General features: G+C 37.6%; 1 protein-coding gene across 19 annotated transcripts in view; it reads left to right on the top strand.

Annotated features, from left to right (window-relative positions):
• Nucleotides 1–16,916, top strand: part of LOC117431624 (rap guanine nucleotide exchange factor 6-like) — a 76,443-nt gene that overhangs the window by 37,089 nt on the left and 22,438 nt on the right. For all 19 annotated transcript variants that reach the window (XM_034052762.3, XM_058996360.1, XM_034052763.3 and 16 more), the window contains 9 exons: nucleotides 7,718–7,849; nucleotides 11,673–11,853; nucleotides 12,333–12,469; nucleotides 12,989–13,144; nucleotides 14,348–14,500; nucleotides 14,922–15,086; nucleotides 15,576–15,683; nucleotides 16,182–16,385; nucleotides 16,756–16,864. In XM_034052762.3, coding sequence (XP_033908653.3) covers nucleotides 7,718–7,849; nucleotides 11,673–11,853; nucleotides 12,333–12,469; nucleotides 12,989–13,144; nucleotides 14,348–14,500; nucleotides 14,922–15,086; nucleotides 15,576–15,683; nucleotides 16,182–16,385; nucleotides 16,756–16,864 — 1,345 coding nt within the window. The remainder of the gene's footprint in view (nucleotides 1–7,717; nucleotides 7,850–11,672; nucleotides 11,854–12,332; nucleotides 12,470–12,988; nucleotides 13,145–14,347; nucleotides 14,501–14,921; nucleotides 15,087–15,575; nucleotides 15,684–16,181; nucleotides 16,386–16,755; nucleotides 16,865–16,916) is intronic.

Genomic DNA, 16,916 nt, shown 5'->3' with positions numbered 1-16,916 from the left:
CCTCCCTGGACAGAACAGTTAAAAGCCCTTTCCTGCTACTGATATCGATATGTTAAAAGCAAACGTTTACTGTAACTGTACGTTTTTTCTTTTTTTTTTTTTTTTTTTTTTTTTGCGTATAATGGTGTTCACAAAACAAACCTTTGAAATGAATTGAAGTAAAATGTAAATCACGTAACTGAGTGTTACTAGTCCATGTGATTGGGGCTGGCGGTGCAAGATTTTTTATATACACCAGCAGTCTGTAGACAGGGAGCAAAGACCCAGACCAGGCATTGAAAGTAATTGGATTCTCAAACTCGATGACATGAGGTTCCGGCTTGCTGTAAAAGAAAAAAAGGAAAGAAAAACAAACAGAATCTCCCAGTGTATTACTGTCAAGCCAAATGAACTACCCTATACTATTTATTGATGGTAATTTATAATTCATATAAGCAGTACTGGCGTGCTTGGCTTCAGCAGAGTTGTATATACAGTACGTCCTGTCATGCAGGCTTTTACATTATTTATTTTTTTTGCTTTGCTTTATCCTGTTATGATTCTGTTCACAAACCCTGAAGCTGTGTATAAATATTCCACAAGCATGATATTAGGCAAGCGTTCATTTTGCAGCACTAATATATCTGCTTATATGTTATAAATACCTTTATGGTACAATTTCAGCACTTCTCAGTCCCAGCTGTTTCCATTATCTTAGTGCTTAGTATTGATTATTTTTTTCTCCCCACAAATGGCCATGCATGGAAAGCCCTTCTGGATGCATTTCAAGGGCATTTATAAATATAATGCATTCAGTCTGTACCGTTCCTAGAAACTTTAATTCCAAACCTAAAGAAAAACATGGCTTTGATTGCTTAGATTAAAGCGAGAAGCTAGCTGAAGTAGTGTGCCAGGATCACTTTCAAGCCATCTGGAGGTGCTGTGTGTGGCTCAACAAAGCAGCGCCCACATGATGACCCCTTTTGAAATCCCCCTCAACCTTAAAAAAAAAAAAAGGGCACCTTCAGAACTGTAGGTAGAACGCGCTTGTGTGAAGTCAGCTTGTAAGGTACTTGTGTTGGACTCAGCCACTATCCTATTGAAGCACACTTCCTTGAGCCAAGAGGAGCCTGCAAGCTTCAACTGTGAACTAAAACTGACCTGAGGAGCTGTAAAGATGGTACTGAATCTCCAAGTAAGCTTTCGGCAATATTACATAACTGAACTGTAGGATACTGTGTTTGTCTGGGAGGGCACAAGGGCTTTTTCATCTTGGCAAAAAAAAAAAAAACCCTGAGCAAAATGTTCACACAAGCTCCCTCGGTCTTCCAGTGCCGTTCGGCGGTGTAGTTTTAGGAGCGTCGTCTCTAAGGAAATCATTGTAGCCTTGAGCTTTCTCCTGTGAGGTCAGGCGACACAAAAGTGATAGACACCAAATTCAAGAAAAAAAGCGATTAGACTAAAAATACAGCGGATTGTCCCTAATGCTTTGTTAAAGGCTCCAGGGTTTTTACTGTATTGTAAAATCATTCTTAAATCATTATCTCCAAGGCTTAAATAAATGTCAAATGACGGCCAAGAAAGAAAGTATTGCGAACACGAGGAACTACTCTTTCTGAGCTCTTCATTGAGTTCAGTTTGGTGGCATTTGGGAAATGTAATTCGGGTGTGTAACTTGAATCAACTCTATGCATAATATTAACAAAACTTGGAATCTATTTAAGTGTTAACTGCAAGGTGCAATGAGTGTACAAGGAGACGAGTCTTCTGAGTGGATACAATGAGAGACGAGTCGAGGTGTTTATACTATCGAGGGAGAGTGCTGTCTCCAAGTACACGATGCGTCCTCCAGTTGTCGCTGTTATACTTTAGTACTTTGGTCTGTCCTTTTTTAATGTGCTGCCTATGCTCCGAGTAGAACTACTGTATAAACTGTGTTTAAGGTTAAACTTCGTTCCTTTGAAATCTCACATAGGCTTGCTTCAATATGAGGAAGAGGATAGTGAATGTGTGTGTATATATATATATATATATATATATATATATATATATATATATATATATATATATATATATATATATATGCTACTGAAATATGACACGTGGTGTATAACATGTAACAGTAGCCTGGACTCTGGGTTTTGTACAGCATACTATATCGGTAGATAAAGAACTGCACAGCGCCTTGTGTTAGTAGTGGGATCCCATGTTAACAAGTTAAGTGGGTTACAATGCAACCAGAATGACATTATCTCAGTTTTGTTGCTCTGGCTGGCTGCAACAAAATACAATTCACTGCAATATCTCGCATTCTGCAGTTCTGAACTGCTTTACAGGGGAAAAAATAATCTCTCGTGTGGTGTTATACTTTTAAAACCATGCCAAGTACTGCTAATAATACTAATGCTAATGCTAGTCATGCTAATGCTAAAGATGATGATAATGATATGTTTTTGAGATTTGGCCAAGGAGTTAACTTCACCTTAAAACCCTGATCCAGTCATTATTGGATGAGGGGGCTGAGCAAATAGGCTTTGACAGGCTTTCTCTTCTGTGCTTTGCATCCATAGATGATTTTATGCTGCACAGCTTTTCTCTCACACTTGTCACATTTAATTCAGAGTTCACTTTATCTATCGAGTCTGTGTTCCATGCAACCTTAGAAGATTGTTTTCAGTTAAATGTTTTTTTACCAACAAAAACTTCCATTGAACTAAATACAAAAAAAAAAATATGACTGAAGATGTGAAGGTGATTAAAGACAATGGTCTCTTCAATTGGCATATTAAGCAACAATTGCATTGAAATTTCTTCCCTGCCTGGCGTTACCAAGCATTGCTATAGCCAATACAGTATCACAACCAAACGCTCTGGGCCATATGTATAAAGCATTAATGTGTCAGTAAATGCTTAAGAATATTTGTTTACATCCCTTAGAAAGTTTGGGGAATTGGATCCATGTACAGTGAGACGCTGTTATTTAATAGGTCAAAGTGTCCTTTCTCTTTCATGCCTCTGTATATGAAAGGTCTCTTGCTGGTTTTGTATTGGAGTGCCATGTGGGCTTTGCACACTGTGTTTTGTATTCAGTGTGACCTTTTAGTAGAGTAGAGCTGGATATCCAGGGAAAATAATTTTTAAAACTCAATAGCTTCCATGGCTTAGGCAGGCAAGCTTCAGTGAATGTTGCAGTAAGATTGATTTTCTAGAAATTTTGTAGAAATTGGCTTTTGAACTTCAGTTTGATTGGTTTAATTACTTCCATATTGGTCATGTAAGGTTTCAAGATTCCCTGTGTTGGTAAACTGTTTCTGACCCTTATTTGTTGACTGGACAGCTGATGCTTTATGAATGTGATTCGCTGGGCTGGAGTCACTCATTGACATCAGGGCTCCCTGTGCTGTAATTATGATTTCCTTGTATTCCAGTATTCTGTTAAATGGATATATTTAAAGGACTTGCTCTGACACTGGTTTTGCAACTCAAACTGTGGGGCAAGTTAATGGGCATGCTTTCAAAACATCCTGTTTTGCTGGCTAATTTGTATATGCTTGCGTTCATTGTCTGCCAATAATATAACGGAAATGAAAGAAAAAATATGTTTTGTTATTTCTGCATGATTTATTTTAATGTTTGCAGATCTTAGAATCCAAGCAGTTTGCAAGCCAACATGTTGCTCGCTCTGTCGATTTTAATGTAAAGGATCGTAGAGATGCTTGCTAAAGATGGATATTTATGCTGGCTTTTAGTTTTTGTTCACGGCTAGAGTGGGCGAATATTCTTATAAAATGCAGAGAGATGAATGTTTTAAAGATGGAAATGATGAAAAGTAATTATAACGAGCTGCTTTTCATAAGACGTTCCTTGCAGATGGATTGTGCAGCTTTAAGAGCGCTAGTCTTTAACTGACTTGATTACAACACCTCTGCTAACAGCTGGTACTGATACCTTACACCCACTTCGTTTTGTAGATTCACTGCATTTCCAAAGTGCCCTTACAAAGGATTTATCATAAGAGAAACACAGCTTCTATAAACGTCTCCATCTGTTTATAACTCTGCCAGGCTTTCTATGTGCTTTTATTTATCTGTCTTTATCTACTGCACAATGAGTATAAAGCAGCATGTCACTAGGGCATGTTAACATGATCTAGTATTCCATTGTACTGTAGGTTAGGTACAGTATATGCCGTTGCATAGCAGTTACTGCCACTCCTGGTTTTGCTATGAGTTTAAGACACATCTGAGTTTGTTACATATACACTAATCAGTCTTTGTAGTAAAACCTGGAATGGGTGAAGCTGCTACTGTGTGCACCACAACACTGCAGTATCTTATATTGACGATGTACCTTAACTACAGTTATACTATACAATTGTGTGTTTGGGGCTTTAAGAGTTAATTAATAAACTTGCTGAGCATGATAATATGTAATAGTTTGAGAAGCTTCATTTGAGTTTTACTTATATTATTAAGACTGTGCAAAGCTGCCTGCCAGGTTAGAAGTGATTGAATAAATAAGGAAGCAATATGTAATGATGTATTTTTGACTGTAATGGCTGTAAGATTTGGATAGTTACGCTACCTTAAAGAAATGCCTCAGTACCACTGCATGAACGCCTGCTTTGCATCTTAAACTTGGCCTCCTGAGGGATCTTCGGAGGCTTGTTGCTCTTCATTCTTAACATGCCGTGTAAAGCTGAAAAGAAACACACCACGTTTAAACCCTTCATTTAAAAATAAATAAATAAATACTTTCATAATTAATGAGAATATGTTTGTCTGGGTAAATAATTGAGAAACTGCAGGAACAACCTTTTTAAAAGATGTATCAATTAGTGTTTTATTTAAAAACCATCAATAAATGATACAGGAGAAATCTGTGTGTTTTTTGTTAGCGTGTTTTCCTAAAATAGATACTCTTCTATTTAGTGTTGTTCGCTTTGTTTGTGTTTTATATAATGTAGTGTTTAGAATGCGACTGCAAGCAAACATGTATATTTAATTAGTTTGATTAATGATTTATTAATGAAGCTAACTGGAGGCCCTCCTGTTAGGTAGGACATTGCAGTTCACCTCTGATTAGCAGGGGCCTCGGCTCCAAATCAAATCATCTTAGCGAGGATGATGCCTTGTTTTAAACCACATCATTAATTAGAAGGAGTTTTTGCTGACATGGCTACCACCCTTAAACACTAGAGCTTCTTAGGGGGCTGATCCATTCAAAACTTACAGCTGCGCTATTGTCCTGCTCTGTGGGGACATGTAATCAAAGTTTCCAGTTTTTGCAATCATAGGAGACTAACATTAGTCAGTAACGTACTGTATGTGACCATCGAACAGGGAAAGACTTTGTACCTTAAAGCAGTGCTGTACATTTCAATTCAATCCACCTCTTAGTGTTAAATGTGTATCTATCATTACTTGCTGGGGGGAATTGACTAATCTACAATTCCAGCAGACTAGTAATTGATTAGATCTGGCCAGTCTACCTCGGGTTGAGAATGTGCCATTACAATAGTCTATGATATGATAGTCCTTTTGATCAGGCTGGGGTTAGTGAAGCTTATAGATTTATTTCAAAATAAATACATAAGTGCGTTATCCCATCTCTCCCATATATTCTGTAGTATACTGTAGGTAATGAAAAGAAGACATTTTGTTGGAGTGGGCTTTATGCACCTTACATTATTCATGGTTATCCTCAGACAATCCTATCTACAGAATATACTGTGGCAAAAGCAATATCTGCACCAGGTCACGCGAGTGTGTCTGTTTGCTTGAAGGTGTTGTTCTGGTCATGGTCTTGCTCTGAGGTTATGTCAGGTCAAATAGTGCTGTGGTCAAATATAAATTTTTAATGTATGCTTTTAGTATTAATAGTAAAATGATTTGCTGGTGCATGTATGTTGAGAAGTCTCATGTCCCATGCATGTGGCTGAACGATTTATTTTAATGCTGGAAGCTGGACTGGTAATTCGAGTTGTAACAGCTGTTTGGTGGCAGACTGGCAGATGTAATGATGGAAGGAATTTATTACCAGTTTGGGAGGTTAAAGAATGAAAATGTTACTCATTTTGATTTCATTATTGGCTGTGAAAGTTATTTCAAATTAACGGTTTGTTTTTCTAAAATTGTCCAATTTCTTTTTTCTGTTTTGTTAGCTGACTTTCTTAGCACGGCAACCCGGTGCAGCGAAATGCGTTTTTAGTGTTCTAGTTTTGTACAGCGTTGTATTAGGCTGCTTTAAAACGGCATGTTAAGATTTGAAAGCCCTTTGCATGGAGATCACATGTGACTGATCCATGCCTTGTGTGAGCTTTATAATTGAATTTACTCTGGAATATGTTTGCTATGAACGTCATTGTGTGTCCATAAGTATTGCATAATATTAGTTACTTCAATTTGGAATTGCCAGAATTAATTGTTCTAGTACAGCATTATATTACATAGCAAATTGTATTTTAATGCACTTACTGTAATGTTGCTGTGGATTTGAGAATTAAATCATTCCTTTTAATGTAATGAAAAAAGGGAAATTTGATGTTTATGGTTGATATTTATGGTGCTATGCTTTTGCATTTACAATATATTTTTTTTGTTTGTTTTTTATATAAAAGCTGGATTCCAGATTGTAGCTTCAAGCAGAACTGTAAGAGAGAAACACCAACTCATTCTTACACTTTCTAACTGTCAGTCTGATAGAATGACGTCGTAACGCAGCATCGCTGCTCCTCGCTGTGACAGACAGGAGGGTTGTCCCGGGTTATAAAGATCACGTCCACAAGTTGGGTGCAGTTGAGATTTACTGTTGGAAGTTATTATTATTATTATTATTATTATTATTATTATTATTATTATTATTATTATTATTATTATTATTATTATTATTATTATTATTTATTTCTAAGCAGACGCCCTTATCCAGGGTGACTTACAATTGTTACAAGATATCACATTATATATTATTTCACATTATACAAATATCACATTATTTTTACATACAATTACCCATTTATACAGTTGGGTTTTTATTGGGGATTGAACCCACAACCCTCTGGTCAAGAGTCCAGAGCCCTAACCACTACTCCACACTGCCAGAGAGGCAGGCAACACTTAAAGGTCACTTGTCAGCCATAAAACGAACGTCTCTTTTAAATTTCAAGGAGTATTAAGCAGTACTGTAGTTCTGTCTGCACAGATTTTAAATGTCCAAGTGCTAGGAAAAAGTTATTCAAACTTTCTATCAGTCCATCATATTTCAGATCCTTAAATATCACGTTTGTACAAGAGGAAAATTTATAAGGCACTAAAACCTTGATTTATGGATGTGTATAAGTGCCTATAATAATTCATTATCTCTGGCTTTAATACAAAGCTGATTGTATGATCCCTCCTGTATATTATAAGCTAGGGGTGGATTTAATTAAAGACACAGCTGCTTTGACTTATATTTGTTTAAATGTGAATTTGATCTAGCTCCTAGTTGTGTGTCTTTTTTTTAAATCTCTAAACAAGGTCTTCAGTATTTAAAAGGTATACAGTGTCTTGGTGCTGGGAGCTTTTCATTGGACTGGTATCTGAGGTTCATGAAGTGTATTATTATGTACTGAATAGTCCTAGGGTTTGGGAAGTCAAGGAGTAGACGAATACATCTCTCTTATCTTTCAGTAAAGAGTTTAGAAAGCAAGGAGACAAAAAACGGTAACTTTTTTCAATTTTTCCTGTTTTTTCAACAGCTTCCTGCAGACCTCACCAAGATGCACCTCACAGACAACCCTCATTCGCACATGACGCACGTCCCTCCCAGCCAATCAGGGTGCAGCATTGCCAGTGACTCGGGGAGCAGCAGCTTGTCTGATATCTACCAGGTAATGTAAAACCTTTTTTTATCACAAACACTTGGTCATTTCTTTACTATACAACCATGATTCCCCTGTGTCTTGTGTTGTACATGTTTAATGGTAAATGGCTTGAAAAACAACTGTTAAAGTTAACAGGCTCTGTCGATCAGTATTCACATTTCAAAAGCCATTCATGTGTTTTCCTCAGAGTATTATATTGATATTGTTTTTGTCACAGAGGCTACGACCTGTATAGGACCATAAGTACATAAACAGGACATTTATCCCAATGCTTTTTAGACACAAGAATATCAAAAATGCCACAAAAAAAAAAAAAATCTCAAGTTTAAATACTTGAAGTTGTTTATTCTCACAGCTAGCCACATATAGAACTATTACCTGCACTTGTTTTTATTTATATAAATTACCTGCACTTTTACATACTTCTTGAACAGGAATTTTGAAAGATATGTTATTAACAAAACCTGTTGCACAGATAACGTATACATCGACTGTTCTTTTGAGGATGGAAGTTACAAATGAGAATATTCAGTGTTTACATAGAAAAAAATGAAATGTCACGACGGCAGAGTGGAGCGTTTGCAGATCAAACAGAATAAAAATTCCACTTTAACCTTTTCAGACAACATGCTATGTTTTTCTATGTACTTGTGGGGATGCTTTGAATGCAGGACTCTTGCTGGCATGTAATCATGCATGAACCCCTCTTATTACACGTATTACCATAAAGATTATATGTCCAGCTGCCAAGGGACTTACAGTATTTGCATCTCAAATGGTACTTTATTATTTCCTAATACATACCTTCATCCCTATAGCAGAGAAGAAATATCTCGTAGTAAATGTCAGGGTACATGACTGTTTGGCAGCGTACACCTTGAGAAAAGGAAAAAGACTGTGTTCCTAAATGTCCAGCCTTGTCAAAGTATTGCAGTTCTACCGAAATTGATTTTATGTCATTCTGCATCCGGGCTTTCCCAGACTGGGGGCCAATGGAGTGCAGAAACAGTGTTTAGTAACCATGCATGCCTTTAACACAGATCTCACAGGCATTCATCACTGCAGTTTTAGCATTCTTCCCATAGTAAGTCCCACTCATGTGTTCAATTGGAAAATAAAACAAGAATGTTATTAGTTAAAAAAAACATGGAGCAGTCTTGGTTCATCTCTTTAAAGATTTAAAGATTACAGTGTCTCTTGCTCGAGTGCTAAGCTGATCATGTTCCCGAGCTTGTGAGGGATGGTGTTTGAAGAGGAAGTCCTAATCTTTGTTTTTGTCCCCTGTTTCAACGCTTCTAATTATAGAGGATTTTGCTTGGTTTCCTGTTGCTCTGGACCCCGGTGATGTTAGTAATCAGAGCCCTCTCTTCCCAGCTGTGTGCTTAAGGTTAAACAGGAAAGTAGCATCCTCTTTGACTTTGAAGAGAGAGTGATGAGCGGAACCCAACACCATGGCTGTGTGCTACTGTGTCAGCCGTTCTAACAGTGGTCAGGGGTGGTCAGTCTTGTGTGACAGCAGTTCAGATACATGTTTTGTGCAGTTTGCCTCAGCCAGGGATTTAACACGACAACCTTGCACTTAATATTGTCGTGATCTTTTAAAGATCTTTTAGCATCCGTAAGCCGTAACTTGACAGGAGGCTCTTCTTTAAAAGAGCTCAGATTCTGATGGGATTGTAGTTTGGTGCACGGCACTCCCTGGTGGACAAATTAGGATTGGTTTTAAATGTATTACAGTTTCTTTTGAAAACCAGATTTTCTGCACAGCTCAAATGAGCTTTGCTGCGAGCAAAGAGGAAGTACATTTTGGTGGGGTTAACATGACCTTCTGCTTATATTGGTCTCAAACGTATTGCTTTCCCAGCTGCATGTCTTAAGTAGTCCTCAGTGTCTATGGAAGAACATGAATGAGTGAAGATAGTTGTAAGAGTGCAGAAGGAGGTGCTCCTCTCAGGAACACCTCCTTTGCATTTGCACGGTACTCCGGTTAAGGGTTAGTAGGGCCCTCCGACTTCCTGTAATTGTTTTGTTAAGCAGGTCTCTCTCACCATAGATGAAGAGAGGACTACAGATCACGTTAAATAAGGATTTTGTCTCTGTTAAATTTGATTATTTTTATTGGAGCTGATTGCAGGCAAAAATGGCAGAGAAGAATCCCCTCAACCCCCCCCCCCCACCCCCACACGCTCACCATTGGCTACCTGTCCCTGACTGCTGTCAGATTGCTTTGTCTCTTTGAAAAGAATCCCTTTGTTTTTGTACACAGGAGTACTTGATATCTGTATGCCCTGCATGATCTGTGCTGGTTCAGGTGTAGAAATAGAGACAAGGCTGCAGTGAAATTGAACTGATGTCTCTGCCATTTCTAATAGGCACTAGAAGAGAATTCACAGCAGAATGAAAATACTGCCTCTGTGTGCAAAGGTTATAGTCTTATCATTTAATATGGCACTGTTATAGCAACAGGATTGGAATAATATCTTTTTCATGCTCCCCTTGTGTACTTAACCGTTTGAAGATTCTGAATTTCCATAGTTTTCATCCAGAGGATAGTGCGTATGATATGGCATATTAGTATATATATATATATTTAGATTTGCTTTGAGTTTCAAATAGCCTGCAGATTTTATTACATGAAGACATTTGTTTGCTCTTTTTTAATGAAATATACAGCTATATTCTGCCATCATGGAACATTAACCTATAACGCTGAATCTAGCAGCTAATTTAGCAGTCTCTTCATCCAAGTTTTTGGAACAGAGAGTACAGTGAGTTTTTATTTAACAGCGAGCCAAAAACGCAAGAAATGTTGAGCATCAGCCACTCTGTGTGTGTGTGTGTGTGTGTGTGTGTGTGTGTGTGTTTCAATATGTATTTATAGAAATGATGTAATACTTTTTCAAGTACTTAACTTAATTCCAGGAGAGTGGCCAAAACAGCTCTTATTATTAAATCTGTTTAACATTTTGTTATTTTTTTGCATCTCTTTATCTAATGAGATTAACTACATTGCTTTCATTTACGTCAAAGCTGTGGGTGCAAGATTAAAAAAAAAAAAAAAAAAGCAGTAATATTCTTCAAAATGTGTAAGTGGTTATTTTAAATAATAAGTACCTGTAGCAGTCAAGCCCATGAAGTATTTTCTCATGCACTCTAAAGGCTTTGTGCATCAATCTGTAAAGAACAAGTTGTATTTAATCATATCCTGATGTAACTGTCACTATTTAATCATATCCTGATGTAACTATCACTATTATCTGCTGTATCATTGAATTGTGGTTTGTCACACTTGAACAAAAATTATTGTATTTCTTGCTCTTATTGTATTACTTGTATTGTAACACTTGAATGTATTCGTATTTGCTTGCGATTGTAAGTCGCCCTGGATAAGGGCGTCTGCTAAGAAATAAATAATAATAATAATAATAATAATAATAATAATAATAATAATAACAAGGCTAAGTTAAGTAATATCTACAGACTAGTGAAAAACATACGTTTAATGCAAAACATCATGGTAGTACTGCATAGGTCACTGTAAAGTGGCATAGTCCATAGTTCACGAAACTGTTTCATTTTAGGACAGCTGTCAATATAAAATGATGGCATTGCCTTTTAACAGGTACGTAACAATAATTAGGCCTACTGATCTTTTAGTTTGCATTCTGATTTATTTTTTATAGTGATTTCTTATGTGAGTCCTTTTCCAAGTAAAGCAGCAGTGGAAGTCATCCAGTGTGCAGGAGGGAGGGGCCCACACCTTGGCCTCTGCCCGGGGCCCCCCCTCGAGTCGCGTGAAATCACAGCATGTCGTTGTGTTGTCCCTCAGGCTACAGAGAGCGAGATTGGGGATGTGGATCTGTCCGGGCTTCCAGAAGCAGCTGTCGATTCTGAAGAGGAGGAGGAGGAAGACGAAGACATCGACCGGGCTTCAGATCCTCTTCTGGGAAGGGATGTGGTCCGAGACTGTCTGGAGAAGGACCCAGCGGACAGGACTGATGATGATATCGGTTAGAAATGCCTTTTTGATTTTTCCTATCGCTTTTTACATTTATCATTCATTTCTAAAATGCTAAAAAAGGAAGGTTATTTTGTAAGGGAATTATACTTATTGTGGCCAAAATAAAACTCACCTTTGTTGGAAGGAAATGACATATGAACTTCAAAAACGTAAACACAAGCATATATATATATATGTATATATATATATATATATATATATATATATATATATATATATATATATATAATATATACATTTCTCTACTGATTTTTCTAGAGCGGAAGTCTGTGGTTTAGATGTATTTTTAGAAGAGATAATGATGTGTGAAGCCCATGCTGTGCTCAGTTGGACCCTGTCACTAATAGGCCTTGAAATGCTAGCTAGGTATTCCTCCTGAGAGAGCATTTTAAGTTCCTGCAGGTAGCCCAATACCAGTGATCCTGTCTGCTATTCCATTCTGAATCGTTTGTCTCATTGCCCCAACAGAACACTTACTGGAGTTCATGCACCAGCTCCCTGCTTTTGCAAACATGACGATGTCTGTCAGAAGGGAGCTGTGCTCTGTCATGATATTTGAAGTAGTGGAACAAGCAGGGGCCATCATTCTCGAAGACGGACAAGAAGTAAGCGATTTAACACTAATCTACAGGATCTGCTTTTTGTTGCACACAAAAAAAAATGAAATGTCTAGTTAGAGATCGATACCCTAGCACACCGATCCAGCCATTCATCAATTGTAGCCTTTTATTAAATGAGAGAATTCCACTGTCAAGCAAATTGACACAATGTTCAATTAAGTGTAATAAGAAATATAAGAACTGATTATAACTGAACAGGATTATACAACCTTAGTTGTTTTTATTTATTTTTTATTATTGTTTCCAACCAGTTCCTCAATTATTTAATTGATCCCACTGAAGTTAAATTCAATAATTAAGAAGATGTTTGGAACAAAGTCTTGAAATGGAACAGAATAGTTGAGTCAAGTCTCCTCTGCCTTGCAAATGAACAGTGTACAGTGTGTGATTAAACTACTGTACTGTTCTCCAAAGGGCCATTTATTTAGGAATACCAGCTGAAGGAAGCCGTTATCAAAGGAGGATTTTTAGTCACGGCGATACAATCTCTTTTTTTTTTTCCAGCTGGATTCCTGGTACGTTATTCTGAATGGCTCAGTGGAAATCGCTCATCTTGAGAGGAATGAGATTCTTTGCATGGGAAACAGCTTCGGGATTTCTCCCACTCTGGATAAACAGTACATGAGCGGACTAGTGCGGACCAAAGGAGATGACTGCCAGGTATGGGGGGTGTTCTCCAGACCGTTCTGCTTACTGTGATTAACACTTTATAGATCAGAGTTGCACAAACCCCACTGCCACTTAAAGCAGGCGGCTAGCCCAGAAATGCAACCAGGTGAAGCTGCTGTCTTCTTGTTACCTGGTTCTACACACCTCCTGTAATTTTATATTGGAAACAGTATCACAGTTTTTACGTGTAACAAGTGCATGAATTATACTGCCATATTAGTTTATATAGATAGATAAGATACATTGCGTTGCTACCGATTGGTACACATCGTGAAGAAATATGTAATTCACAGTTATTTTCTTTATATACAAGTAAGGATACTAGAAAGCTATGTAGATACTGTGTTTTTTTTTTACTGTAAAACATTTGATTGCTAATGAATGATGTGTCAGATCATGAGGTAAAAAAAAAAAAAATGTGGAAGTTTTACTTCCTTTGTTGAAGTTTCTGTTTCTACAAGCCCGCCGCACAGATTCCACGGTCAGTTGTGCTCGACTGAAGTAGACTGACCACAACTAGATCCTTGGTGATTACTATGTATGCAAATTTAATTAATACTGCCCTGTACACATTTTTGTATTAACTTAGCCCAACATAGCGACCCTCACATTGTGCATGGCACCTTATGCTGATTAACCAAACCATCATTAAAAATGGTTTCTCCAAATCAGAGAATTGCTGTTACAGTAATGTATTTATTTAGTTTTTTGCACAATTAGCTGAAACAGGGTCAAACCTTCCCACTTAGTCATATGAAATAGGAACTGTGTCTTAATATAGAGATGTTGCAGTTGCAAACTGGCCTCTGTGTCGTCTACTTCAGGTTTTTGGAGAGTGCAAGACGTGGTAAAAGCTAGTTGTGCAGAGGTCAGGATTAGGCTTCAGTTTAACAAAATGCATATTCATGAGCTCTCAGAGTGGCTGTAGGAGTCCTGCCGATCAGGGTGACAGGCTTGGTCTGACTCAGAGGAGTCATGGCTGCCGAATTCAGGCATGATTACGATTTGGAGTCTTTTTTCATTTCTTTTAATTTGATTTCTTTTTTAATCTGAGAGGAGTTTATGCTCGAGACAGTTCCAATGCCGCGCCTAAAGGACTTTGTGGTACTGTTGCCAGAGTACCCTTTGCTGGTGGACAGCAGTGTTTTTATGTACTACAAGTTTCTTAACTGTCCTCATGTCACTGTGGGCCAGTTTGTGTGTATAGCCCAGCAAGACTACTGGAGGATTCTGAACCATGTGGAGAAGAACACACACAAGGTGGAGGAGGAAGGGGAGATTGTGATGGTGAAGGAGCACAGGGAGCTGGACCGCAGCGGCACAAGGAAAGGGCACATTGTCATCAAGGTACTTTTGTATGCATGCTGTTTTTAAGACAAATTAAAATTAAAAGAATGTTTACTATGCTTTACTGTGACATGGCGCAATCAAATTCTCAAGAAGAATCATAAAAAATAAAAAAAAACACACTTTATAAACATTCTTTTAATTTGTGCTATTAATTTCCTTTACACAAACTGAAACACCAGAAAACCTTCTTACGCAACCACCCGCTTTTATTACAATATGCAAAGAACAATCAATACATACATTACTTTAGAAAAAAAAAAAAACACACAATACACAATCAAATCCACTATCCGTGCATATTTTATATATGAGAATTTTTTTTTTTTTTTTTTTTTTTACTAGTTGCATTTTCAGTAGGATTTAAAGGACTTGTTTTGTTAGCTCTAATCGTGTTTAATATTACCATGTTTCTCTTTAGGGAACTCCAGATCGGCTTATAATGCACTTGGTAGAAGAGCATTCTGTGGTGGACCCCACCTACATCGAAGATTTCTTACTCACCTACAGGACGTTCCTGTCGAGTCCCATGGAGGCTGGAAGGAAATTGTTAGAGTGGTTCAAGGTTGACAGCCTCAGGGACAAGGTCAGTCTGAACAGCCAATGCGGTGTTTAACAATTGATCTACAGTGAGAGCGGTGTGGCTCATGTGGATCAATACTTCTTTTGAATGCTGTGCAAACCGTGCCAATAATGGTAGAAACATGTCATTGTAGAACACTAATTTCACAAGAATTCCCAAAAATACGTATCAGCAGTTTGAGAATGTACAGTCATCAAGGTTCCTTGTCGTGATTCTGTTTAGGAACATTGATGCTTGTTAGCTGCTTTGATGATGATGTTGGTTGTGTGTGTTTTTTTTGTCATGTGTTGAATACAGGTTGTTAATAATCATGTCTGGTCTGATGCTTAGATTTCAGGTTATGGGCATTCAGTTGGTCGCTCTTTAAGGGAACAGTTATTTTGTTTCAAAGCTGGCACTTTTTCTAAGGTCCTGTTCTTGGATTGTGTAAATAGGAACCCTTTTTCTCTATATTGCTAAGGTTAACTCTTTGTTCTCTAAACTTTGTTTTAGGTCACACGGGTGGTGTTGTTGTGGGTGAACAATCACTTCAATGATTTTGAAGGGGATCCTGCAATGACGCAGTTTCTTGAAGAGTTTGAAAGCAATTTGGAAATGGCAGTAAGGCTTGAAAGTTTATTAATGTATTACAATTCTGCTACGCCCGAGTTTAAAGTACGATTCCAGTATCGTAATATTACATGCATGTGTAATCAGTGGGCATCTCTTGTATAACGAGAACACCATAGCATGCAATGCAGAATACTATAACCGTACAATACCTCACCTTGCATATAACATGCAGAAATTCTCCCCAAACAGTGCACATTAAATTCTGCAATAAACCAGATGTCTACAGTAGAGGGTTCACACACGGCAAACGCCTAAGTTATGTTGCGGTATTTGTTGTTTGAAATGTACTTTCCTGAATAATGATATCTGCTTGTAGATTTACTTGCTTGTTTGAATTATTCCCCATTATTGTATGTTGATGCATAGTTAAATTGTAGTTGATAAATAGGTATATGTTATCTTGTCATGCAAATCAATGATGTTCTCATTCTAAAACATTAGGATGTGATTTAGATGCCCTGTTAACTGCGTTTTATTCTCTTTAAGAAAATGAAAGGTCACCTCAGACTGCTGAACATTGCTTGTGCAGCTAAAGCCAAATGGAGACAAATAACCCTGCTGAAACCATCTAGAGAGTCATCTCTCCATTTCAGCCTGCTGGGTGGAAGTGAGAAAGGGTTAGGGATCTTTGTTGAATCTGTGGAACCAGGGAGTAAAGCAGCAGAGGCTGGACTGAAACGGGGAGACCAGGTATGCATGCATCTGAAACTCTTGATCAGTCTCTCTTCTTCTTCTTCTTCTTTTTCATTTGCAGTATTCGAGTTTGTTAAATCTATGCTGATCTGTGTTACTCAATGTGTGTATTGATTAGGCATTTAAAGAAAGAAAAACATTTTTTATAAGGAATCAAAGGGATGCAAAATTAGTTTTTTACATTTTTAAAGGGTTAATAAAAGGCACTTACTTACCTCTCATTAGTAGAACAACTGTGAGAGTGACTGGGACAGCAAGTACAACAGAATTATATTGCAATCAGTTGTTTATGATTTTCTAAAGGATTTGGGGTTTAACCATAATATATATTATGTTCTCTCCCCGCCCCCTCCCACTGCCCTTTCAGATAATGGAAATAAATGGCCAGAATTTTGAAAACATTGCGAATGCTAAAGCTGTTGAAATCCTGAGGAATAATACGCATCTGTGTATAACAGTAAAAACAAACATATTTGGTAAGTAAGCAAGCAAGCCTTAGAAACCACCTGCGATCTATTAGCAATGTAG

The sequence above is a fragment of the Acipenser ruthenus genome, chromosome 22, assembly GCF_902713425.1.
Source record: "Acipenser ruthenus chromosome 22, fAciRut3.2 maternal haplotype, whole genome shotgun sequence".
Taxonomy (NCBI): Eukaryota; Metazoa; Chordata; class Actinopteri; order Acipenseriformes; family Acipenseridae; genus Acipenser; species Acipenser ruthenus.
This window is presented reverse-complemented; position numbering and strand designations above follow the sequence as displayed.